The sequence below is a fragment of the Macaca thibetana genome, chromosome 1 (genome assembly GCF_024542745.1).
Source record: "Macaca thibetana thibetana isolate TM-01 chromosome 1, ASM2454274v1, whole genome shotgun sequence".
NCBI lineage: Eukaryota > Metazoa > Chordata > Mammalia > Primates > Cercopithecidae > Macaca > Macaca thibetana.
In genome coordinates, this window is record NC_065578.1 from 195,734,889 (window position 1) to 195,761,396 (window position 26,508).

General features: G+C 38.3%; 1 protein-coding gene across 4 annotated transcripts in view; it reads right to left on the reverse strand.

Moving 5' to 3' along the window:
• Positions 1–370: 370 nt before the first annotated feature.
• POU2F1 (POU class 2 homeobox 1) overlaps positions 371–26,508 on the reverse strand; it is a 197,643-nt gene continuing 171,505 nt past the window's right edge. For all 4 annotated transcript variants that reach the window (XM_050768314.1, XM_050768317.1, XM_050768316.1 and 1 more), the window contains 4 exons: positions 26,270–26,375; positions 15,449–15,794; positions 14,647–14,735; positions 371–12,219 (listed from right to left, as the gene is read on the reverse strand). In XM_050768314.1, coding sequence (XP_050624271.1) covers positions 11,909–12,219; positions 14,647–14,735; positions 15,449–15,794; positions 26,270–26,375 — 852 coding nt within the window. In that variant the 3' untranslated portion in view covers positions 371–11,908. The remainder of the gene's footprint in view (positions 12,220–14,646; positions 14,736–15,448; positions 15,795–26,269; positions 26,376–26,508) is intronic.

Genomic DNA, 26,508 nt, shown 5'->3' on the forward strand with positions numbered 1-26,508 from the left:
TTTGGTCCCAGTTCTGCAGTCAAATACACAGTGAGATGGAGCTTTGAAGAGCTCCCTTGCAAGATCAATCACGGGCCTGCATGTTTGATCACACAAAGTACTTGGGCCTGAAGGAGACTACTGCTACTCAGGGTCCCACGAAACCACACTGAGGGTCTGGCAGGGAGAAATGCAGTGGCCACAGCTCCCCCTGGAGTGCAGAGGATGTGTGGAGCGGGGCAGGAACCACGGTGCTTGTGGTGATTCTGGGGTTCCTGAGAGCACTTGGAAAAAATAATTTGGAAGCTGAATTACGCAGAGTCTGAGAATGTGTATGTGAAGCATCCAGAATACCAACACAGCAATTTCAAAGAAACTCCAACAATGTGAAAACACTTGGAAAATGGTTTAATGATGTTTTACAACAGAAATGAACTGTACAGTTACAGTAAGTTTAATATATATATAAAAAATTACAGCAGACAAATGCATCTACACAAAATCTACCATTTCATTCTGATTCACTGTCACCTACACAATCTCTCCCGAGCCTACAGCCCCTGCAGGCAGCCCTAGGAGGGGGAATCATCTAAAGGGCACTTTGAGAGAGACAGCACCGCTCATATTCCCCACCACCTCCTCAGGCCTCAGGAGGCATCAGCTAATTGTAAAGTTGTAAAGTTGCCTGTGTTTCAGGTTTTCAAAACCAAGAAAACGTGTGTCTCCCAGGGGCACAGATAACAAGGTCCAGCACGCAAGTTATCAGCTGATTCTTAGAAAATATTCCTATCAGAGGGGAAATATTTGGCTAACAGGCGCTCTGGGGCAGTAAGGCTACACAATAGCCACCCAGAGTGCAGAGTTATCTAAGAGAAATGTAGAAGGACTCTAATAAACCACCTCAGAATTGTCACTGCCTCATTAAAGCTGCTGGACAATTTTGGAAAGAATCATTTACACCACATCTTAAGTTTCCACAAAGAAGAACTCAAACTCACATTTTAAAGTACATAAAACAAAAAGTTCTAGGAGGCCAAGGGGCCAATTCCCCTTGTGCCCCTCCCTTGACAACAGTGGACAAACACCCCTGAATTAATAATTAAGACAAAAAAGGAAGAAAAGGAAAAGTGAGTTAAGATATTGAAAGAGAGAAAGAAAACATCTTTAGAAAAACACGATCACTGTCTCTTTAAAAGAAAACAAAATCCCAGTCGGGAACAGCAATGAGGAATATGCAATCTAAATTGACACCAGGTGGGAGATTATTATTGAATATTATGTACACTCAGAACTTTTTTCATTTTCTTTTTTATTATGAACACCTAGGCAGTGAAAACTGTTATGTTAATACATACATAGACACACCCAAAACATACAAAAATACTATTATTTCAAACTACTAAGAATAGGACAGTTCAATTATTTTCATGCTATGACTTTAAGAGCATTACACTGAAACAAACAAGAAGTTAAACGACATTTTTTTTTTTAATATCCCAGAAATATACCAAAATATACATCTAAGCTTTGGAATTACTGAGGTTAGACTAATGCAAGTGCTGGGTAATCGTACTTAATACACGAGTCTAAGGTTCTGCAGGAAAGAAATTATCTTTGGTATCTGCATCAGGCTAATATTATTAACATTTGGATTTTGCTTTGGGATAGAGCTTGTATGACCCAAGAACCAAGTACCCCCCTCCCCCAATCAACTGAGATTAAAAAGATCCATGTAAAAAGTTCCTTCATTTGCAATCCCCCCACCCCCCAAGTTAAAAAGTCACAGGCATCTACCTAGCACAAAAGGTTGTGAAGTACAATGCATAGTTGCACAGTGGTGCTGCAAAAAGGAAACAAAACTACAATAAAGAGAAATGAAAAGCTTGATAATCTTTCTGCATGTTTTCTCACAAACAGGACAGCCACTTCCAAGCAGTTCCAGTACAGGAAAAGAGAAAAAAGGCTCAGAAGGGCACCTTGGCGTGCATTCGCCCAGCCCCAGAGGTTAAAGCACCCAGCAGAGCAGCCAATCGTGCGCCAGTGTCTTCAACGTCCCCCACTCTGTGGAGTCCTCGGGCCAGTCCAGCAGCAGCTCCCACCCTCCCTAGGCCCTGTGCTAAGTCCCCATAGTGACCCTGGTTGGTGTAGGGTGGCTGATGGTGGTGATGGGGTTTTTTGACTTTTGTTTTGGAAAATCTGAAATGCCAATTTGTTTCAGGGCATGCTCACAAGTTTGTGAGGGCCAAAGCCACGGGCACGTACCTGTGCTGGACCCTGGAAGGTGGAAAACAGCTTGCCTGCCCTTTCTGATCTGGTCAGAGGGTCCTCCCGCCCCGCCTTCCCTGGCCTCACTCTTCTAAGTGCCAGGACACCACAGACTGGACTGATGCTGAAGACTCCCTTTTCTTTGGTTCTTTTGTTTGTTTTGAGTTTATACAATCATTAAGAAATCTTTGGTTTTGGCTGGAAATTTAAAAAACAAAACAAAACAAAACAAAACAAAGAAACCACCCTCCCCTGGCTTATAGCAGCAGTATCATGACCTGGCTAAGCTTTTTGTCAGCATTAGGGGTGGGAATTGAAGGTTGGGAACTACATTCAAAGAAAAGGTGAAAGGGCTGGGGATGCAGCTTCTAGAGAGCCCATTGGATATAAGATTGTCAAATAATAATAATAATATTAATAATAATAATAAACTTAAATATTTGGATATTTTTGGTCATGTCAAAGGAAAAAAAGTGAAATGTGTATGCAGCAGTCAGCTTAAAGGAGCCTTTGGTGTCTTCCCTTCTACCCAAAGTCCTGAAGAGAAACAGAACCCTGAGGCCTCGGAGGAGAAGGGGTTGGCCTCTACCCCACCAAGGAAAAGGCAAGTACAGAAGTTGATGTGTGGCCAGCTGTCAGAAACACAGGGTGGGTTAGGGGTGTGGATAGCTGGCCAGCCCCTAAAGGCAGGGTGGCAGGGAAAGTAGATGTTAAGAGACCTGTGAAGACCCCTTGCAACAAAAAGGAATAGAAGATTGCAATTTGCCCTCAGTTTGCAGTAGCTTTTAAGCAGCAACATTCAGAGGCTTTAGGGGGTCCCACCCTAGGCTACAGGTCCCATGATGCTATAGGCCAGAGTTTAACATGACTGAGAGGAGGGAGGGCAGACTTGGCAACTCTGTAGGGTTTCGAGAAAGTTAAAGCAAGTCACTCGGTCACGAGTTAGAAATGAGGTATACAACAGCTCCTGGACTTCTGGTGGGTAGAACAGCCCACGCTTACTCACCTAGCCTTCACTACTACCACAGATGAAGGGATGGAAGTACAGACTAATGTGGGAGGAGAGCGTTTCCTGCGGAGTGAGAGCTCCCGCGGACTGAGCAATGCACACGTGGCCACGCGTGCAGAGGTAAGCAGCTGGAAGTCTTTCTTTCCCGACCTGACCTTAGGGAAGATACACTATTTGTGTTGTCAAAAGCCAATGTTATAATATGATTGCAAAATCTTAGGCTCCCTGCACCAGCCTGTTCCATGTTCTCCAACTGTTTGCAGTTTTAAACTTATTCAGGCTGGCACTAGTCCATTCTGCTCTTACAAAGTGTGTGCCTTCTGCAGACTCACGCAGGAATGGAACCAAGGACATGGCATCCCCGACTGCCTACAACTACAGTCTTTTGTAGCAGACACTGTCATTTTAGCTTCTGAAAGTGCATTTCATTTCTTCCTATGCTTTTAGACCATGAGACTCATTAAGGCTGGGTGGGAGCACCAAGTATTTTCTCTACTTGGCTCTGTCCTTTTTCATTTGAAAGAGATCCCAATCTTAAGAAACTCAAGTGTGTGGACGTCTCATTTTATACACAGCGCTGTATCCAGCTGTCTGCCTGCAGATTTTGGGATATAATGTTTGAGAACTCAATGCCACAGTCAATTTATGAAAGAAGCCTTAAGCCGCTCTTGTGAGGAGGCTGTGGCTAACTTATACAAAGATGAACAAGTACACAAAGAAAATGGGAAAACTTTGCAGCAGTCCTCAATGTTTGTTTTTTACAGTAAATTAGTTTTGGGGTCTTAACTTTTTGACAGTGTCCTGGGTTTAAACCAGGTGGCCCTGGGTGGTGGAGCCCTGTGCAGGGTGGGCAGATACAGGGACACAGAAACAATCATAAATCACATCTTCTCTCCCAGGCCCAACAGACCTTTGTTTCTGTGCTCAAAGCGGTATTCCATTACACACACCTTATTTTCCCAGAACTTCTGTTTCAAGTGCTCTAATCTTCAACATCCCTATTACCTACTTATAAACCTATCTAGCACTTTGAAAAGTCATACAATATTAATACCACCTTTACATAATGTCAGAACAATAAGATTATTAGCAAAGCTTTCATGAAGTTCTGCAACCTGATCATTTTTGATGCAATATTCAGACAGCGATATATTTCTTTACCCTCTCTCCCTTTCTGTGTCCTACCAATAGTCCACCGAAACAATGAACTACTTGGCTCCCTAGAGCCCGTATATAAAAACATTTTGGAACAAAACATTTACAGGAGAGTAAGGGAAGATCTTTTGGTTTTCTACATAATCCTGTTCTTGAAAATTCTTATCTTTTACAGGAGACAGATGGAGATACCACATTTAAATATTGTCTGAACTCATATAGGCTATACTGGTTCTATTTAAAAGTATTAGATAAAGGGAAATAATGAAAAAATTCTACCCCTATCTTTTGCCCTCCCCAAATTTCTCAGCAATTCCAAGAACATCACTGCTACACTGAGCAATGATCCATCTTTACAGAGCCAGCAGAGCAAAACAAAATAAATCTCTTTTCCAAAGCCAGGACAACCAAGAAGACTTCCTTCAAAAAGCAGGGGACTGGGAAAAGGGGAAAAGGGAAGGAAAGAGATAAAGTAAAGCTTTTCCAAATTTTGGCTTTTTGCTCCTATTCCCTCTGCCTGTTTTGAAAACCTAAGGATAAGCAATGACATTAGCAGTGTCTTTGGTATCTAAACCAAATCCCACTTAAGTTCTGTGAGATCATTTATTTAAAAAAATAGCCTTTCTGGAGATACAGTCTATATTGAAACTCAGGGAGCCAAGACAGTTTGTCCCAGAGTATGGGCAGAAAGGCCTTGTAATTTTTTCTAAGCCAGCATCATTTCTCATTCACGTTCCCACCAAGAATAATTCTCTCCTCAATCCCACCAACCAATCCTTAAGGGTCACACTTTATATCACAGGGGTGAGGTGGGCAGGTTAGCTTTCAACTTCTTGGTTTGCTTTTTATCCTGTTTGTGTTTTTAGTCTAGACAGAGCTAGCCTTGGTATGAGAAAAGTAAGGTTTTAAAATGTTGTGTTATTAGCACAACATTCAGTAACATGACAGAGGGCAACACAAATAACCTGTTTCACTTTAACCTTCCTAGATTTAAGACACATCAATCACTCACCTCTTGTCTCCAAATTAATTGGTGCATGTCTATTTCTGCCTCTATTTTTCAACTGCACATCCAGGCATTCACACATTCATCCTTTGCCTATGCTTTTGCTATGTACAGAGGTAATGAATCATTAAGAGAGGATGGCAGGGTCTGGGGGGCATGGGCAACCATAGGAAGGGATGTAAATGCACCCTCAGGGTCCCTGAACCTACTGGACACCCCATATGTTATCTGCATGCCACCACACACCGCTGCAGATCAGACCACAGAGAGGCCAAAGCCAATCACAGGGAAAATCAAGTTTCCTTTGGCAAGACAGATATAAGAAAACACACACACACAAACGAGCAACGTTTTCCTTCTAACATAATCAACTTCTCCTCTTCCCCCACCCAACCCTCCCTAACCCTATAAATTGTAACCTATAAACAGGATCCCAAATACATACAGCATCAATCATGTTTATCGATCATAATAAACATTAGTTTGACTAAATGCTACAGCTAGAATTATTTCCACTATTTATAAAGTTTTTTCTTTTGTTTGGTTTTTAGTTTAAAACCAGTTTTGCAACAATGCTAAGGTATTCTGAGGTATTTTATGAAGGTGCCAGAAGCTAGCTGTTACCCAAATTAAGGTACCACCATTCAACGAGAAAAAGAAGGGAAGGAAAGGAGATCCAGATGACATAATCAACATAAAATTCACTCACATTTACTGCTTTTAGCTAAGGCCAAGAGTAGAAGGGCCAAAACAAGGAACGACTTAATGAATAAGGTTAGAAGAAAACTACAAAAAAAAATTATTTTTTTAAAGCTACAGTTCACAAACCATATAGAAAACCGGGTACAAACTAGACGACTCTGAGAAAAAATATATTCCCTGCCCTCCCAGTGGAATCCTTTCAAATACCTTACTGGAAATCTCAGGGGTGTCCTATTTATATTTAATCTCTTTGGATTAAGAAATGGATGACTGGCCTTTATGATGAAAGCAATTTATTTATCCTATTCCTATCCAAGTTTACATTTGTATTGTGTACACCATCCATGCAAACCTATATAATAGCTGATCTTAGTTATTCTTCTTACAGAAATAGCAAAGAAGGATTTTTCCCTTCACTTCTTGAAAGTGAAGTTTGTAAACGCTCAGAAAGATTTACCATTTTGTCATCTTCAAAATGTTGTAAAACTGAAAATGATATCAAATAGCCAGGACTATGAACAGCATCACACATTAAATGCTTTCCACACACACATAAAAGCAAACTCATATCAGTTATGAGCAAATTAACCCATCAATTCTTGTCTACTTTGGAAAATTTTAAATTTTGCGTCCTTAGTATTTTTCTACCATTAGTATTAATCATCTTTTAATGTTTTCAACTCTAATAAACAAACTTTAAGCTCATCAAGTTTAGATGCTGATTAATGAGAAAATATTTGGCCAAGCTCTCTAAATGAATTGCTGGGACCCTTCCTCAAACTGCAGACTGGTCTTCGGAAGAGCCCCCAAGAGCCAGGCCAGAGTCACCTGTCAGCGTGAATTCTCTGCCTCCTCCTTGCTACCACACCCTACACTCAGTGATAGGGGGAGTCAGTGATACTAGTGACTTCTCCCTGGCAGGGCTTCTCCTTTCTTGGGAAGAAACAAAAACAAGAGGCTTTTCCTCTGTCTTCCTGTCTCAATGACCTTATCTTTTTTCTTGGTCAAGAATGTTCCGTGAGGATGACCTGGTTTGGGAACAGCTTTAGACTAAGAACAGAGAGTTCTATAAGCCAAGCGTTTCTTCTACACTAATTGCAATGTATAATATCAGGATTTATCACTTTAAAAATTGACATGAGGATGGGCGCGGTGGCTCACGCCTGTTATCCCAGCACTTTGGGAGGCCGAGGCGGGCGGATCACCTGAGGTCAGGAGTTCAAAACCAGCCTGGCCAACATGGTGAAACCCTGTCTCTACTAAAAATACAAAAATTAGCCAGGTGCGGTGGTGGGTGCCTGTAATCCCAGCTACTTGGGAGGCTGAGGCAGGAGAATCGCTTGAACCCAGGAGGCAGAGGTTGCAGTGAGCCAAGATTGTGCCATTGCACTCCAGCCTAGGCAACAAAGACCTCCCCCCGCAAAAAAAAAAATTGACATGAATTCCCTATATTTGCCAATGTATCGGATTTTTCCAGCAAGTTAAAAAGAAAATTTTTTAATGTTAAAGATTCGGCTGAATTTAAATATTGTGTCAAGCAAATATCTGTGCTTCTGAATAATACAGACAAGGTTTCCCTTATCTTCCCAAATAAATGAGGGATAATGGAAGAAAATAACATTAAAGAGGTATAGTTGTGCTTTTTTTCCCCCAACAATGAATGAGAGATGTACAACAAATTGGCAAGATGATCTCACTAAGAATCTTTAATCTTCCCTTTTTTAAACAAAAAAGATTTATTTCTTACAGTGCTAGCATTAAGTATAAATAGGTATGATTCTGCACAAAATGAAAGTTGGATTCCTTTGGTTCCATTTCTTGGGTAACAAGTTGAATAAATTGGGATAGTATTGATCTTTCTGATAACAAATAAAAGGACATGTGAATTATATCAGTTAATGGATATACACAATGTTTTTCTTAATTCTAAAATGCTGCCTATAGAACTTCAGAAACACTTAAATACAGCACTCATTTTTTCTTAGAACAACATAGTAATATTGTTCCTGTGAGAAGCCCTTTTTTAGGTCTTTCTGCTCTGTTATTCAGATGTATACAGGGTATAAATAAAATTTATGACCAAATTGCACCACTTGTGATAAGCAGGATTCACACAATTACATTCACTACTCCTTAGGGAGGACCCATTACCATGGGCATATATAGTATTCACTATAAATGCATTTAGAATAGTCTTTGGCTTAGTATGTGCTAACCAAATTCAGAAATATAAAGTAAAATTTGCATAACCATTAAGGGGAAAAAAAGAATAATACAATGAATTGTGATGACCTATCTGGCCTTTCTTCTTTGAAATGCAGAAACTCCACCAAACACCTCTTTTTGGTCAAATGGTCCCTGGCCCCCTTTAGTTTCCAGGCTCTCCCATATAAGGTGGCTAAAAGTTAAGTTTGAGTACCTTAGCTCAGAAGATAGTTCATTCAATTCAAAATGCATTTCTTGAGATGATAAAAAGATATATATATAAAGTAAAAAATGACTAAGGTGTTCATGAAGCAATATAAGTAAAGTATCTAGGGATGATGGATAGGGAGTTGATTTCAAACTAAACCACCACCAAAAAGCTATATTAGTGTTTCGTGAGTACATATGTAAATGTACCTTTCATTTCACAACTTATTTTTAAATAAGTAAAAAAAGAGAAAAAATTATATTTTTATCTAAAGATTTATCTTTGCCTGAAGATTATTTCTTCTTTTCAACAGATTTTCTATGCTGGTCTACCCTCATCAAGTGCTTCACATAAAAAAGGCAGAATCCCCTTATCCCAAATTGAGTAGAAAATATAGACAGGGCAGGGAATAAAAGACCATTGTATTGACATTTAAAGCTTAGTATCTTTTCTAATATTAAAGTCTGTTGGTGAGTTTTATTTGGGAAAGGGATCATTTTCTAAACCATACGTGGGGGAAAAGAAAAAACACCCAAACAGTCTTTCCTTGCCCTTTGTCTTACCTCACTGAGCTTGAGTCCCTTGGGACTCCACACTTCCTTTGGTAGCAATTTTGAGAAATTAATGCTGTAACTTCTAATCCAGTATAGTGGGTATCAGCATTTCCCTCCCTGAATCCTTCCGTCTAAGTTTCACCACTCCCAAGGGAGGGACTCATTACTGTGGGCAGCTAGAGCATTACTGATAGCCCTAAAATCATTTGCACAGACTAAAGGTAGAGATGTCAAGTCAGGATAGAAGATTACATTTAACTACAACAGAGAAAAAGTGAATGGAGAGGAGAGAAATTAGTAATTGACATTGTCATTCTATTTACACACCAACCTAATAAACTAGTTAAACATCAAGTTAATGTCTGCCCAGAGGATATTACAATTTACCAACATAAAAGATTAAAAACAAGCAGCAACTTTTATATAAAATTAATAAAGACAAATGAAAAAGAAATTGTCAGTAGCATCTATCTCCTCGATGTGTCTGAACTGCACGTTATCAACTAGTCCATTAGTACAGCAGCTTGCTAAAAATTGACTTTGGTTCAAGCTTAGTTAAAAAACAAAACAAAACATAAAAAAACACACCACACAAAAAGGGTGAATGGACATTTGTTAGTTTCCCTGCTTGCAGTTCACTGATTTTGGAAGGATTTTAGGGAAGGTGAAGGGTAAGAGGAGGAAATTTAGGGGTGGTAATTAAATATTTGTGAAATAAAACAAGATAGAAAAAAACTAAAACAAAAATTTAAAAGGGGACTAAAATGTTTCTGACCTTTTAACAGACTGTCTCCCACTTGAATCACACAAAAGTACACAATGTGTCTGTATTTACTGCCTTTCTGGACAATGGTAAAGAGAGACAAGTACACAGAATCCAAGCTCCCTTGTGGACACAAACAAAAGCAATCAAAATAAAAATCACCTGTAAGTTCTCTCTACATCCCCAGCTCGAAAGGGAGAAAAAGTGCAGTCTTGGGACCACCAGAGATTTAAGCAAGCACCCACAGCCACCAAATGGGAACCTTTAACTCCAATAAGAAGGGGAACTTAGATGAGCTGCACTGCAGTGATCCAGTCTTTTGGAAAATTTTTTGGTAAAGATGGCATAATAACAGTACATTGACAAAAAGGGGAATTTAATCTCCAAGTTATCCTTATTCCTCTTCATCCACTTTCACAAGCTCTTCCTTTTCAATGGGCTCATTTATATAGTCTAGAAACACCCTGAAAATAATTACAGGAGCTAATTACTTTCTACATTGAATAAAGAGATGTGTATTGCCATTTAGACCTACCTAGCAGGAGCATCACGAACAAACCAAGGAGACACTTAAGGTGTGTGCAAAGTTCCTGCTCAAAGTCCTTCTTCAAAGGTTCTACAGATCCCAGCCTGGCTAATAAGTGCCTCCTTTAGTCAGAGAACCAAGAAGAATCTCAGGGTTAGAGGAATTTATAAGCCATCCAGTGGAAAGGAAGTCTGTGGCTCTCTAGAGGAAAAGGTGGTAACCTTACACTCTTCTCATCACACCTCTTTTGTATATATTATCAATGGAAAATAGTCTAGTAGAATTCCTTTAGAAAATAAAAGACGGGAAAAGTTTCCCAATTTCAATAAGTCAGTTTTTTTTCTTTGCCAAGTTAAAGTTTGGATGAAAAACTTCCACAAAATGAACAAACAAACAAACACACCAACAGTAGGAGCATTTTTCAGGAGATAAGAAATCAGGAGAACCACCAAGTCAGGTGTCTGCAGTAGTCTTTGCTCTTCGGAACCAAATCCTGCCCTGCAACATGTACAGCTGTTCCCATTGAAAGTAGCAGAAAGCAGCACTGTTGCACCACAGGATCTGGGCCTCAGGGTCATTCAATGATTTGGGGGTGAGTGAGAGCTACAGTTCAGCAGGAATTCCTTCCTACACAAAAGTGCTCCAAAGGCACCACCTGATGTGGGGAGGGGAAGGGGCGTGTGTGGAATGGGAGTGTTTGCACACACTGCCTTCAGCTTCTGCACCAAGCCTCTTGCATAAGTGGCAAAAGAAAATAATTTTCTAGCACCTCTGTAAGAGTCATCAAGGATAAGGAAACCAGCAAGAACATTCCCCGCAGTTAAGAACAGAAGTCTCCCCTTACCCCAAAACCCTCCCTCCCCACAGTGTGGGAGCTCACTGAAATAGGATCCAGGAGCAAGAGATAATAAACATGTCCAAACTATATATATATATATATATGTATATATATATAAAACAATAACAACAACAATAATAATAGAGATACAGTAATACAGGCCTGCCTAAATTGTACCAGTTAAGAAAGGAACCCCCAACACAATTGATACGATTATAAACACCTTGTTATGACTTAATGGCCTGTACAACAGACCCATAAAAATGATTTTTTTAAGAAAAAAAGAAATTTAGACAAACAAGAAATCCCCTTCCTATATTGGAATTGGTAACCCACCTTAACTTGTCATCATGACTGCTGGAAATGATAAGTAGTCCTTTCACTTATTTTTGTTTGTTTTTGATTTTTTGTTTCTTTTTTTTTTTAAATTTTTGGTTAGAAAGTTCTCCAATCCATGAAGCAATCCTGAAAAGACAGTGTTTTATTACAAAATTAGGCAAATGTCCCGTCTCCATCCTTTCTTTCTTTTTCTGATGTGTGTGTGTGTGTGTGTGTGGTTTTTTTTTTCTCCCTTCTCTCCTTTGCCCTCACAACACGGCGAGAGGAAGCCAATCACATTTTTCAGTTTATTAACCTGGCTGGCAGTCCAATCACACTGCAGAGTGAAAAAGGCTTCTGGCAGCCCAGCTCCGCCCAGCTCACTGTGCCTTGGAGGCGGTGGTGGTGGTGGATGCAGCCCCGCTGGCAGAGGCCACTGTGAAGAGAGAGTTCTGGATGGATTCAGCGGAGGTGGAGGTGGCATGAAGGCTGGCTACAGGTGCAGAGTTCCCTGCAGAGGCTGCGGCGGCAGAGACCAAGCTAACAGGGTTGCTGGTGAGCAGAGAGAGGTTCTGAGGGTTCAGGAACAGAGGGGCAGTCACGATGTTGGGGGCTCCTCCCGCATTGGCAAATACCAGGTTCCCAGTTGCATCAAGTGATGTTATTGGAAGAGAGCCACCAGAAGCAAGAGCTACAGACAAAAACCCCCAAAACAGGCAGGAATGAGAACATTAACATCATCCTGGAGAAGCCAAATAACACACCAAAAGTCTATCATTTTCCTACAACTCACTAGGAAAAAGTGTAGCCCTTTTTCCTCAAACGCAGTGCTACACTGATACCAATTGTAGTTTATTTATAATTTTGAAGAGCCTGAAAGACTGAAATGTCTAATTTAATGGGCACGAGCAGGGGCAGAAGACAGTTAATAACTGTCTAATGAATTAGTCACGTTTCTGTGTTGAAATCACCAGTTTATTTCATTTACCTAGACATATTTGATAAATCCAATAATTTTGTCTTTAATGAAGACTGCTGATTTTAAACTACCTCTGTTCAAAAGACAAACTAGCTAAAGTGATTAAAACATTAACAATAGGAGGTGAGTGGTGGGCCTGCCTCCTGTTAGATCAGTGGCGGCATTAGATTCTCACAGAGCAAAATTGGAAGTGGAAACGGTGCCATCCAGAAACCACCCCACCGCACTGTGGCTGTGGAAAAATTGTCTTCCACAAAACCCGTCCCTGGTGCCAAAACGGTTGGGGACCACTGCTTTATATTACGATACACAAGATGAAAACCATCTTGCAAAAAGGCTTTAGTTCTAAAATAAATTATGTATCACCAAATAAAGGAAAAGGTATAATTAATTTCTCACTTCCTGAGGCTAAACATTTGATTTCTATGACTTGTGCAAAGGAGAATGATGAATCTATTATAGCAGGAAATCAGACATAATGATGTAGGTGGCCACATGTGGGTGATCTAAGGCTAGGATGTGCTTTAATGGGTGAGAAATTTTCTATGATGCTGTTGCCTCCCCCAAAGAAGACATCATCAACATTTTATTTAAAATAATTGAGACTCTAATTTAATATCTCAACCTGTTGTCTGGCAACATTCCTAAATCTCCCTACCCATATAACCTCACTCCTACATGTAGATTTGAGGGATTTTCTAACGGCATTACACATTTGGTTGATTTCTTACATAAAATATAGCTGAAGGGAATGCCTCTGACTTTGGCCTTGTTCATACAAATAGTACAAAACAGTGAGAATTAGTGCAGCTGGAAGTTTTTCTGAGATTCCAAACTTAGGATCATAGACTAGGTTCCAGATCTTTTCAGAGTGTCAGTCATGCCCTGGGGAAGACATTTTGCCTTTGTAGGATCCCCACAGCACAGAAACATTCAATAAAGCAGAGGAAAAAGTGATTTATCACAAATTCTACTGCAAAAAAAAATATATATATATTACTATATAACCAAAGCTTTAGAGCTAACCAATTCAGGTATGATTTAGTCAATCAGAAAGTCAATACAATGTAAGGTAATCTAGGCCATGGTGTGGTTTGGTCTGTAATTCACATTGTCTAGTACACTGTCAGAGACATCACCTGTGAAATCTTCATCTTAATTGAGGTTGGCTAATAGCTATTTTTGGCCCTGAGAACTCTCATTTACGCACAAACCACGTTTTTTTTTTTTTGTTTTTTTTTTTTTTTTTTTTTTTTAAGAAACAGGGTCTCACTGTGTTGCCCAAGCTGGGGTGCAATGGTTATTCACAGGCATGATCATGGCACACTGCAGTCTTGAACTCATGGCCTCAAGTGACCCCCTGCCTCAGCCTCTCATCAAAACTATTTTAAGAAAAAAAATTCTAATTCATTAGTGATGTCTCTCAGATTGTCTCCCTGCATCACATAACAGTAAACATTTTTAGACAGAAAGCTTAGGTACTAAACAAGTGGAACCCTTCACTATATGGAATGAATATTGCCCTGGGTAACATGCTAAAAGGTAAAAGGAACCCAGCTGAACTTGGAAAAGAGACATTATAATCCAAGAGAATATATGTTCTACACTAATGGTGATATAAAAAGAGCAGAACCTAATGAGAATGAAAAGCACTCCTGAGGTCCACCTGATGTGTTCCAATGTTCATTCATCATAGGACTTTCCCATGCACAGCTTTCTCAGGAGTGGGGATGGGGACCGGAGAGTCTTACTTGGTCAAGTTTGCCTTGAGATGGGTTTTGGATTAATACTTCGGATAAACTTATCAGGGGAAAAAAAATCCGGCTTCAAGTCTATTCACATAAGATCAATATTGGCATAAAAGTTCTGGTTTCTTACCATATACCAAACTAAGTATATTTCCTGCTTTTACTCACATACTAACACCTGTACTTTTCTTACAAAGCTTTTTAATGAGGACATTTTCTTAGTTCTCAACAACACGTTAGTCAGCATTTGACTATCTTTCCCATCACTTTTACCTCTAGCAAAGCAGACTTCCTCCATCTCTCCGTGTGTGTCTCTCTCTCAAGCGCGCGCACACACACACACGTGTACATGTGTGCATGCCACTAAAGAAAGAAAAAGGCTTCTACTGACCTTGAATAGTTGCCAGTGTACTGTTGCTCATTAGAGCTGGGCTGAGAGCACCGCTCAGGGTCCCTGGATTCAGACTGAGTAAGGCACCTCTGCAAGTCCAAAAGAGGAGTCACTTTATTACCATGGAGATGCAGGTCTCATTTTGACAACACACCAAAAGGAACTTACAAAAGGAAAATCCAGCTGGGGAAACAGGTGGAAATATTTACTTTTCTTTACTCTTCTATGGTTTGTGTTTCTCAGTTACTGCTTTCCTGGAGGCTTACTTGTACAAACGAGGTTATGATCAGCACAAAATGTAAAACTTTTACAGTCATTTTGACCCTTCTTTGAATGACTTATTTCTCTTTTTTTCCAAAATGAAAGAAACATTCTAGAGAAAAAGATATATTTACAAGATAATTCTTATGTGTGACAATAACAGTATAAAATTGAGACTCCCATTACATCTCTCATCTATGCTTGAGAATTAGGAAGTAGGCAGTTGAGAGAGTTTAATGGGGAAAATAAGAGTTAAGAATTCTGGGCTTTCTTCTTGGCCCTGTCACTAAGGTAATTAGTGACCTGATATTTTGGGTCTTCATCTGTAAACAAAGGTATGACTACTGCCCTTCCCAGGGTGTTAAGAAACTTAAACCATAATCAAGGTCCTTGTATGATCACAAAACAGCCCACTTCAAAGAGAGTACTGCTTTAAAGACATTTTTTTCCCCATTTAAGTCAGTGATGCAAAGTCTACCCTATGAGTAATTCCAGGGATGACCTCCACCTCAGATGTCAATGAGATGAGAAAGCGCCTTACCCAGCCGCAAACTGTGAGGGTGCCATCAGGCTTGGGTTTAGTCCTGCAGCAGCTGCCATGGCAGCAAGACTGGCATTTGCTGGCAACTGTGCAGCTCCTTGAAGGGCAGCAGCTGCTGCTGTTTGCAAACCTGACGCTGTCACCATCACCTGGCTGGTCCCAAGAGGGGAGGACAAAGGAGTGGAGGTGGTCTGTGTTGTGCTGGTCTCACTGGCACTGGATGCCTCGGAGGTGGAGGCTGAGGCAGAAGGGGAGGGACTCAGAGAGGGGGACGTGACTGCTGAGGAAGCTGGAGGTGCTGTGGAAATCACGGTTGCTGTGTTGTTGGAGGTGGTGTCTGAAGTGCCTGAAAAGAGAAACAGATTAGAAGATGACCTTTTGTAAATGGTTTTGGAAGAATGGTGGCTTTACTCAGCTAAACTCTATAATCAATGGAATAATTAACCTACCACCTTGTAAATTTGTTCTTTAATGACCTAGTTTAGTGCTTCTATGGAAATTAACTACAAAACCAAACATTTTAGAATCACAGCTAGGAACCCTACTTTAAGAGATATGAGCAATGGAAGAAACAGAGAAGTTTTCCATTGCCTATTTCCTATTCAAGAAACAAAAGAATCATACAAGCTCTAATTATGGAATACAACTGCTCTGGGGAAGAAAAAGAAAGCAAAAGAAGAAAAACTTCTCTAAAGCTCTTTTCATTCAGAAATCTCCTTAGTGGTCTCCTCAGAAAAATCAAAACAAGGAGAAGAAAAACAGAAAGTTATATACTTTTCTAAGAATTCAGTATCAACAACAACATAGTATAAAAATGACTACATGCCTTCTCTACATTCAAACAACTATTCTGTAATAAAAATTAGCTCTCAAAAAGTCCACTGTGGTAAAAAAAAAAAACAACAACACACAATGATACTATGAATCTCATAAAAGCTAGCATAAAAATCAAGATCTAAGAAATTATTATTTGTAGGCTGGGCATGGTGGCTCACACCTGTAATCCCAGCACTTTAGGAGGCTTAGGTGGGCGGATCACGAGGTCAAGAGATCGAGACCATCCTGGCCAACATGGTGAAACCCCATCTCTACTAAAAATACAAAAATTAGCTGGGAGTGGTGGCGGGCGCCTGTAGTCCCAGCTACTCAGGAGGCTGAGGCAGGAGAATTGCTTGAACCTGGGAGGCAGAGGTTGCAGTGAGCTGAGATCACGTCACTGCACTCCAGCCTGGTGACAGAGCAAGACTCTGTCTCAAGGAAGAAATTATTTGTTAGGCACTTTTTAGAAAAAAGTGCCTATGCTCTTGGTTTAAGGAGAATGAACATTTGGATATAAATGACTAACTGACATTAAATACATCATTACTAAACACTAAAACACATTCGCTAGGATTATTTAATGTTTGAGATCAGCGTTGTCTAACAGAAATACAAGACATATGTAATTTAAACATTTCTAGTAGCCCCACTGAAAATGGTAAGACAAGGCCGGGTGTGGTGGCTCACACCTGTGATCCCACCACTTTGGGAGGCTGAGGTGAGTGGATCATTTGAGGTCAGGAGTTTGAAACCAGCCTGGCGAATGTGGTGAAACACTGTCTCTATTAAAAATACAAAAATTAGCCAGGCGTGGTGGTGGGAGCCTATAACTTCAGCTACTTGGGAGGCTGAGGCAGGAGAACTGCTTGAACCCAGGAGATGGAGGTAGCATTGAGCTGAGATCACGCCATTGCATTCCAGCCTGGGTGACGAAGCAAGACTCCATTAAAAAAAATATATATATATATAAAATAACAACATTTTTTGGTGATGAAATCTTTTACCAAGCTTCAGAACATGCTCTTCTTTCATAACAACCTTGTTACAAATTCAGGCAATTTTGTCCTTCCCAAATCTGTTTTAAAACCTTCCTCTGGTCTGTACTAAGAACACCGAGAATTGAACTCTCTTCTCATTTCCACTCTTCAGTTTTTATCACATGTCACAGGGTTGGGAGAGACTCAGACATCATCTATTTCAGCACTGACTACTTTCTCCACCTCCTATAAAGCTGTGCAAAAACGGTTGCCAAATGAATGAGGACATAATGTTCTTATTGGTAAATAAAAAGGAAGGTTTTCTTCCTCTGTCTACCTTTCTGAAAAATATAAATGATTTATTTTTATTGCCACTGCCCCTAAGTATCATTACACCTTTGTAGATACTATGAATTCTATTTTCGTTCATTACTTCTTTGGTTCTAAATCTCTCAGAACAATCTACCACTGAACATTGGATGCTGTGTAGGGTCCTATGTTAGGCAGATTCATATACCCTTTTTCACTTTAATCTTCTCTTAAGACATGCCCCCTGTTGTATAGTAAGGTGAACATCTTTTCTTATTTCTCTTCCACGCTAAGCAATTTCAATGTACTTTCAATCTTTTTTTGACCAATTTATCACCTTATCTAACCTGATTTTACCTATGGGTACTACTTGCCTTTCAAAGTTCTGAAATTGAAATTGCCTATTTTTATAAGTCCTAATATCTTGAGCTCAAAAGGCTTAAAATAGTTATTTTTTTACTCTCTGGCCACCTTCAAATCATTCACCAACTGTTTTCTTAAATCCCTTAAGTTTACAAAGAAAATTCCAGTCAAATTTTATCAGTGAATTTAATCTAGGCCAGGAGATGATGACTCCAGAACCATTCAAAATTGTTCTAGGTGTCTCCAATATAAAAGTCATATAAGCATTATGGTATAACAACTTAAAATTATCTTTAAATTAATTATCCCAGCCAGTAAGTCGTTTTAATCAATGTATGTATTTACTGACTGTAAATTCTTGGCAACTTGGCAATTTAATTACTTGGGTAACTTTCACTGGTGAACTTAGTGTTGCTGAGCCTCAATGTCCTCAACGGCAAAATAAGATGCCACCACCCACCTCACAGGGGCAGTAGGAAGCTATAGCCAAGGTGTGTATATAGTACCTAGTACTTCCCTGTGCTTCCCATCCTGTCTTGTCTTTTCTCAAACAGCTTTTATTGAGGTACAATTTATAAATTGGATATCCATATGCAGAAAGAGGAATTTCAATCCTTACCTTATACCATGCATAAAAATTAACTAAAATGGATCAAAGGCCTAAATATAAGAACTGAAACTATAAAGCTTCTAGTAAATAAAGTAGGACAAAATCTTTGTGACCCTGGGTTAAGCAAAGAGTTCATAGACACAGCACCAAGAGAACGATCCATAGAAGAAAAAAATAAATCAGTAAATTCAACTTCATCAAAAGTAAAATCTTTTGTGCTTCAAAAGCCACAGACTGAGAGAAAACATTTGCAGATCACATATCCAATAAAGAAATTGTGTCTAGAATGTATAAACAACTCTTACAACTCAATAGTAAGAATATAGACAACTCAGATTTTTAAATGGACAAATGTTAGTATACATTTTACCAAGGAAGATATAGGAGTGACTAGTAAGCACATGAAAATTCATCCAGTTTTAAAATTTGATTACTTTTAATCAACTTACAGAGTTATACAACCATCATCCCAACCCAGATTATGACATTTCCACTCCCAAAAAAGATCCCTTGTGCCTGTTTGTAATCATGTCACACTCCTACCTAGTTATCTGCTTTTTGTCTCTATAATAGATTTTTGTGGACATTTCACACAAATGTCCACACAAATGGAATCATACAATATGTAGTCTCTTGCATCTGGCTTCTTTTACTTAGTATTCTGTTTTCAAGGTTCATCCACATTGTAGCACAAATCAATACCTCATTAATTTTTATGGCTGAATAATATTCCACTATGTAGATACGACACATTTTGTTTATTCATTCACCAGTTGATGAGCACTGGTTTGTTTCCAGTTTTTAGATATTATAAATAAGACTGCTATATGAACACTCACATTAAAGTTTTTGTGTGGAAATGTCTTCATTTCTCTTGGGGAAATTGCTGGGTAGGATGCTAAATTTATGTTTAAAAGAACTGCCAAGGTGTTTTCTGAAGTTGTATCATTCTACACTCCTACAAGCAATGCATCAAAGTTCCAGTTTCTCCACATCCTTCCCAACGTTCATCATCTTGGGTCTTTTTGATTATAGCCATTCTGGTGAGTACAAAGTAGTATCTCATTATGGTTTTAATCTGCATTTCCCTAATAAGTAATGCTAACGTTACACATCTCTCCATGTGCTTACTAGTCACTCCTGTATCTTCCTTGGTAAAATGTATACTTACATTTGTCCATTTAAAAATCTGAGTTGTTTATAGTCTTACTATTGAGTTGTAAGAGTTGTTTATACATTCTAGACACAATTTCTTTATTGGATATGTGATCTGCAAATGTTTTCTCTCAGTCTGTGGCTTTTGTGCTTCAAAAAGCACAAAAGATTTTACTTTGATGAAGTTGAATTTACTAATATATTTTTTCTTTTATGGATTATTCTCTTGGTGCTGTGTCTATGAACTCTTTGCTTAACCCAAGGTCACAAAGATTTTGTCCCACCTAATTTACTAGAAGCTTTATAGTTTCAGCTCTTATATTTAGGCCTTTGATCCATTTCAGTTAATTTTTATGCACGGTGTAAGGTAAGTATCTAAATTCCTCTTTCTGCGTACGGATATCCAGTTGTCCTAGAACCATTTGTTGAAGACTATCCTTTCCCTATTGAATTGCCTTGGCACCTCTGTCAAATATCAATAAAGCATAAATTCAAAGTTTTGCTTCTGGACTCTTAATTTAGTTCCATTTAATGTATATATCTATATGTACGCCAGTAATATACTGCTTTATTGTTGCTTTACAGTAAACCTTGAAATCAGGATATGAAAATCCTCTAATTTCATTCTTTTTCAAAATTGTTTTGGCTATTCTGGGTCCCTTCCATGTATATTTTCAAAAGAGTTTATTGATTTCTTTAAAACAAAACAAAAAAAACCTGTTGGAATTTTTACTATGATTTTGTTGAATCTATAAATCAAGCTGGAAGACTGAGCATGGTGGCTCATGCCTGTAATCCTAGCACTTTGGGAGGCCAAGGTGGGTGAATTGCTTGAGCCCAGGAGTTCGAGACCAGCCTGGGCAATACGGCAAAACCCCATTTCTGCAAAAAATACAAAAATGAGCTGGGCAGGTGGCATGTGGCTATAGTCCCAGCTACTGGGGAGGCTGAAATGGGAGGATCGCTTAAGCTTGGGAAGTTGAGGCTGCAGTGAACTGTGATTGTGCCACTGTGATAGGGCAATACCCTGTCTAGAAAACAGAAAACAAATTTATATATATATATATATATAACTAATTATATATATATATAAAATAAATAAAATAAAAAATATATATTTGTGTTATCATGTGGATAAACCCTGAAATCAGAGAGAGAGAGATATGCACACATACCTCAAGCTGGAGAAAAACTGTCAAATTAAGAATGCCTCGTTTTCCAAAACATGAATGTGGAATATGAAATGTCTCTTTATTTAGACTTCTTTTAACTTCTTTCAGCAAATTGTAGTTTTCATTGTTCAAGTCTTACACTTCTTAAGTTTATTCCTAAGTATTTTATTCTTTTGATACTGTTACATACAAGTTATTTCCTAAATTTCATTTTTGAACTGTCCATTGATAGTATATACAAATGTAATTGATTTTTATATATCAATCTTGTATTCTGCAACAATACTGAATTTACTGACTAGTCCTAGATATCTTTCTTTTTTGGTGAATTCCTTGGTACTTTTATGCATATAGAATAATGCAAATAGAAGCAGTTTAACTTCTTCCTTTACAAACTGTCTTTCATTTTTTTGCTGTCCTTTACTGGAGGCTATACTCTCCAGGACAATGTTAATCAGAAGTCCACAAAAGCAAACACTCTTACCTAACTCCCAGTCTTAGTGGGGAAAGTATTCAGTCTTTTGCCATTAAGTATTCTCTTTGCTGGAGAGTATTAGTAAGTGCTCTTTATCAGGTGAGGCAGTTCCTTTGTATTTCAGTTTTTATCATGAATGGGGTTTGGATTTTTACAAATATATTTTCTGTACCCACTGAGATGATTATGTGATTTCTATCCTTTCTTCTACTATTATGTGTTACATTAATTGATGTTCAGTTATTGGACTAACCATACATTCCTGGGAGATAAAACCTCCTTGGCCATGATGTATATAATTGTTTGATTTTTTTCAGTATGTTGCTGGATTTGACTTGCTAAGATTCTTTTGAGAGTTTTGGTTTATATTTTCCCGAGGAATATGAGTTTGTAATTTTTTTTCTTGTGATATTTATCTAAGCTTGGGTATCTGGGTAATGCTGGCCTGATAGGAAAATACAGGAGGAATGTTATTTCTTTGATCCATGTTTTAATCTCCAAATACATGGGGACTTCCCAAATTTATTTCTATTGTTAATTTCTAGTTTATCTCAGTTGTCATCAGACAACACACTTTGTATGATTTTAATCCTTTTTAATTTACTGAAACTTGTTTTATGGCTAAAAGTATCCTGGGAGATGGATGTTCCATGTGTACATGAAAAGGATGTGTTTTCTGCTGTTGCTGGACCAAGTGTCCTGCAGATGGCAGTTAGAACAAGTTGGTTGATAGTGCTCAAATCTTGTATATCCTTCACGACTTTTTTTTTTTTTTTTTTTTTAAACAAACAGGGTCTTGCTCTGTTCTCAGCCTGGAGTGCAGTGGTACAATTTCAGCTTATTGCAGCCTCAACTTCCCAGACTCAAGTGACCGTCCCGCCTCAGCCTCCCGAGTAGCTAGGACTACAGGCATGTGCCACCACACCTGGCTAATTTTGTTTTTTTTTTTTTTTTTTTTTTTTTTTTTTTTTTGTAGAGACAAGGTCTTACTATGTTGCCCAGGCAGGTTTTGAACTCCTGGACTCAAGCGATCCTTCCACCCTGGCCTACCAAAGTGCTGGGTTTTATAAGCATAAGCCACTGCACATGGCCTGAAATTTTTTTTTTTTAAACATGGCTCAAATAAATAATATGTCTGAAACTATTATTGTTGAATTGTCTGTTTCTTCTTTGAATTTTATTCCTTTTTGTTTACTGTATCTTGGGCCTTTGTTGTTAGGTGGCTATATAATTATAGTTGCTATATCTTCCTGAGGAATGAACAATTTTGTCATTATGAAAAATGTTTTGGAAAATGAATTGGGGGCAGGGCATGTTTGGTTGAGATTATTAAGGGCTGTGGAATTTTTACAAGTTTTTGAGACACAATGGAACACTTGTCTTTCTGGAGGAGTATGGCAATGATCACTCTTGCATCTATTTTAGAATGTTTACCAAGGACCTATTATGTGTCAAAGGTACCTATGGGAAAATAAGACGACCACATCAATCAAACATGATTTTTCTTAGAAGATAGTACTGAGGATATGGTTTTTCCTTTCATTTCTAAAATCCTATTCCAAATAATAATAAAGAGATACAAAAGGGAAAAAGAGCTCTGGTGACAGATATCAGAGGTTTTGAGATTCAGACAGATTTGCAGAAATGAGAAAAAGGATGAAGCTGGATGGTGGAGAAATCAACCATAGTCCAGAAGGGCAAAGGAGAAGACTATGATAGAGGAGAAAATTATTCACTCTGATGGAGCCTTACAGAGAGTCCCAGCTCAGAGTTATTTGTCAGATACTGAGGTAGATGGAAACAGGGTCAGAGAACAGGGTGATTCAAGGACTATTCACATGATAGCTCTCACAGTGGGTCTTTCCCTCCTTCTACCAGACCTCTCAGATGAACAGAACCAATGTCACCTACTCTTCAAAGAAAATAAAATCTGACTATGGAACGCTAAGGATTCTAGTGTAGGCACTTGCACGCATGAGTAAAGATACCCCTCATTTTGGAAAAGTATGAGAGAAAGCCTCACTTGCCTGCGTGCTTCCTGTTTATATGCTGAAATAAAGTCTGGCAGTTTTTTATTCACATTCACAGCTCACTGCAAACCCTTCCATTCAGGGCAGGGGACTCTTGAGTAACAGAAGCTACACAATGTCAGGAAACACCCTTGCAAGCTACTGATATTAAGTAATGTAATCTTGCATTCATCACTATGAATAAATAACCAAAAATCACCAGACAATGAAAAAAGCCAACAGCACATTACAAATGGCACAAAATGAATAAACAGAGTGAATGCCAAAAAACTCTAACTTACAAAAAAAGATAAATTACCAGAGTTCAAGAAAGACATTAGTTCACATTGAAAATGCTTGCTGAAGGCCAATGAGGGCAAGTTTTAAAAGGTCCCTTCTTTGAAATCTTGTAGTGAAATTTTAGAACAGTATAAGATTAAAAAAAAAAAATCCTTAAGGTTTATAGAGAGAAAAAACAAGGAAAAAGAGATTGAAATCAGACTTTTCATTAGCAACACTAGATGCTAAAACACAACAAAATTCAAAGGAAAAATACTTTTGTAACTGGGCAAACTCCAAAAAAAAAAAAAAAACTGTGAAGGCAAAATAAATACTTCTCAGTTATACCTGTATTTTGAAATTTTACCTCCCATGTAACCTTTCTACATAAAATTACTTGAGAACGTGCTCCAGACAAAAAGGAATCAAAGAGGAAGACAGGGGATCTGAGAAACATTGGATTTAACTCAGGAAAACAATTTAAAATAAGCAATCATAGAAATCCCAAGAAGAAAGTCTTCAGGAAGAAAGCAGACTGCATTAGATAAGTTGTATGATTAAGACACTGGCTATCTTTAATAAAGAACATGATAAAGACACATGCTACTTTTCTCAACAGAGAAAAGAAGGCAGTATAAAAATATCAGAGGAAAAGAGGCTGTACAAGAAAGTTATAGTCCAAAGAGGAAAAAGAAATTAAAAGGGGGCATGGTTTTGAGCAATGGCTGATAAAAGAGTAAGAAAAGAAAATTCACTTGACACTGACTCTTCTTCTCTTTCAAGGAGCAATGACACAAATTCAGCAGCTTACATCAACACAATTTATCATCTCATAGGTTTTGTGGGTCAGGTGTGCAGGCAGAGCCTGAGTCCTCTGCTTAGAGTTTCATAAGGCTGCAATCAAATACTATACTGTACAAATACTACTGAAACTGTACATACATGTACATATAAAAAAGATTTAAAGAGAAAATAAAAATAGTACTTGTGATTGTTTTTCTGTTTCAATTTCCTAGTAATGTTGTTTCTTAATAATAATAAAAAAATTCATTCCAGGAAAAATTATCAACATGTCAGAAAAAAAATCACAATTAGATCCACATAAATAGGCTGAGTGAGTGAGTTCACGAAAATGTGGCCGGTAAGAAGTATCAAAAACTGATGCAAATTTTTAGCTAGTTTTGAGTATTAAAATCTCTCTAAAATTACTTTGATTTTCCCCATATTTTAAGAAAACTGCAAAGCTATTTGTTCTTAATGTGTAAACTATTAAAAAAATTTTCTGTAAAAGACAGGTGTTTTTAGACCTAAAGCAACATAACTTGTTGGGAAGGTAAGATTCAGTTCATAATTTACCGGGTGACTGGCAGTCAATTTGGACAACAAGGTCCTCAGAGATGGGACTTCATGTTCTTGGTGCCTGCCACAATGCCAATCAATCACTAACAGTTTGCTTATTAAGTAAAAGTGCTCCATATTTTATATATTTTTAACCAGGGTTCTTAAATATATTCTTGAACCAAGGTTCTTAAAACTGGAACCTGTAGGTATCCACAAATAGCCTTGGGATCGGAGGTTGATGGGAGTTGTCATTTATAAACTTTAAATTTTACTAAAAATTGTGTATATGTCTATTTTGTGTGAGGAAAAGTCTGTAGCTTTCAAATTCTTAAAAAGGTCCAACATCCAGAAGAGGTCAAGAAACACTGTTTAACATAAGCAAAAATTAATGGATGACTGGATGCAGAAAAAAATAAAAATGTTCTAATAATGTAGAAATTTAATATAATATAAAGCCATTTATTCAATTTTTACATCATGGGTAGGTCACAGAGCCAAGGAGGCATTATAAATTTAAAACATAAGTGAGAAAAATAAAAATTCCCACCTCTAGGTTAAATTAAGCTTCAATAAGAAATATCATTAATCTACCCAATGATTTACTAGCAAATAACCAACCTGGTGAATAATTATAGCATGTTATGCACTATGTATCACTAAAAAAACATCTGATGACAGTGCTAAGTGATTTTAAATTTATCTGGAAAATTTGCTACTGAAAGGAGGCCAAAGGGAAAAAAAAAACCCATTCATTTTACAGAGTATGTCACACACTGAGCTAGGCATCAAGAGTTCAAAAAGAACACTCAAATCTTTTGAGAAGTGCAGTCTATTGGGAAAGACAGGTGTGTGAAAATAAAATTATTTATAATACAGATACGTGGAAATGAATAGTTTCCTGGAGAAGCTAAAGAATATTTCCAAGAAAAACTGACATACAAGCTGGTATAGTTTTATCAATAACAGATCAAGAACTGCAGGCTAAGATGGACATTTCCAGTGTAGGGATGTTTACAAAGGTATGGATGGAGCCCTCCTGTGTGTTGAGGGTAGGGGAGGCAAAAGACGAGTGGGAGATCAGGTTCAGACCGGAAATAACCTTCATGAATTGACAAACTTGCATGTTTTTCTGAATGCAAAAAGGCACAGCTATTGAAGGTTTTTAAGGAAAGGAATTAAAGAAAATTGATGTTTATGAGCAACACCTATCTTTAGTTAGAGCCTTAATTCACAATTTAATGGCAGATTCTTATAATAACCCATCATGGGCCTCCAATGTGCTCAGCAGGTGCGTTGCGTGGCAGCTGCTTACCTGTAACTGAAAGATTTGTCACAGCAGCACTGGTCAGGGGGAGGACAGGGCTGACTGTGAGGGTAGTTGCTGCACTGCTAGTCACAAGGCTTGGTGTGGTCGCCACCTTGAGGTCAGAAATGAAAACATGGACAAAGCACTTAAAATCAAAACTTAAAGAGGAAATGATTTTATAGTCACTCTTTGATCTTGGAATTGAGACACTTAACATCCTATGTTGGAAAACTGCTATTGGAAGA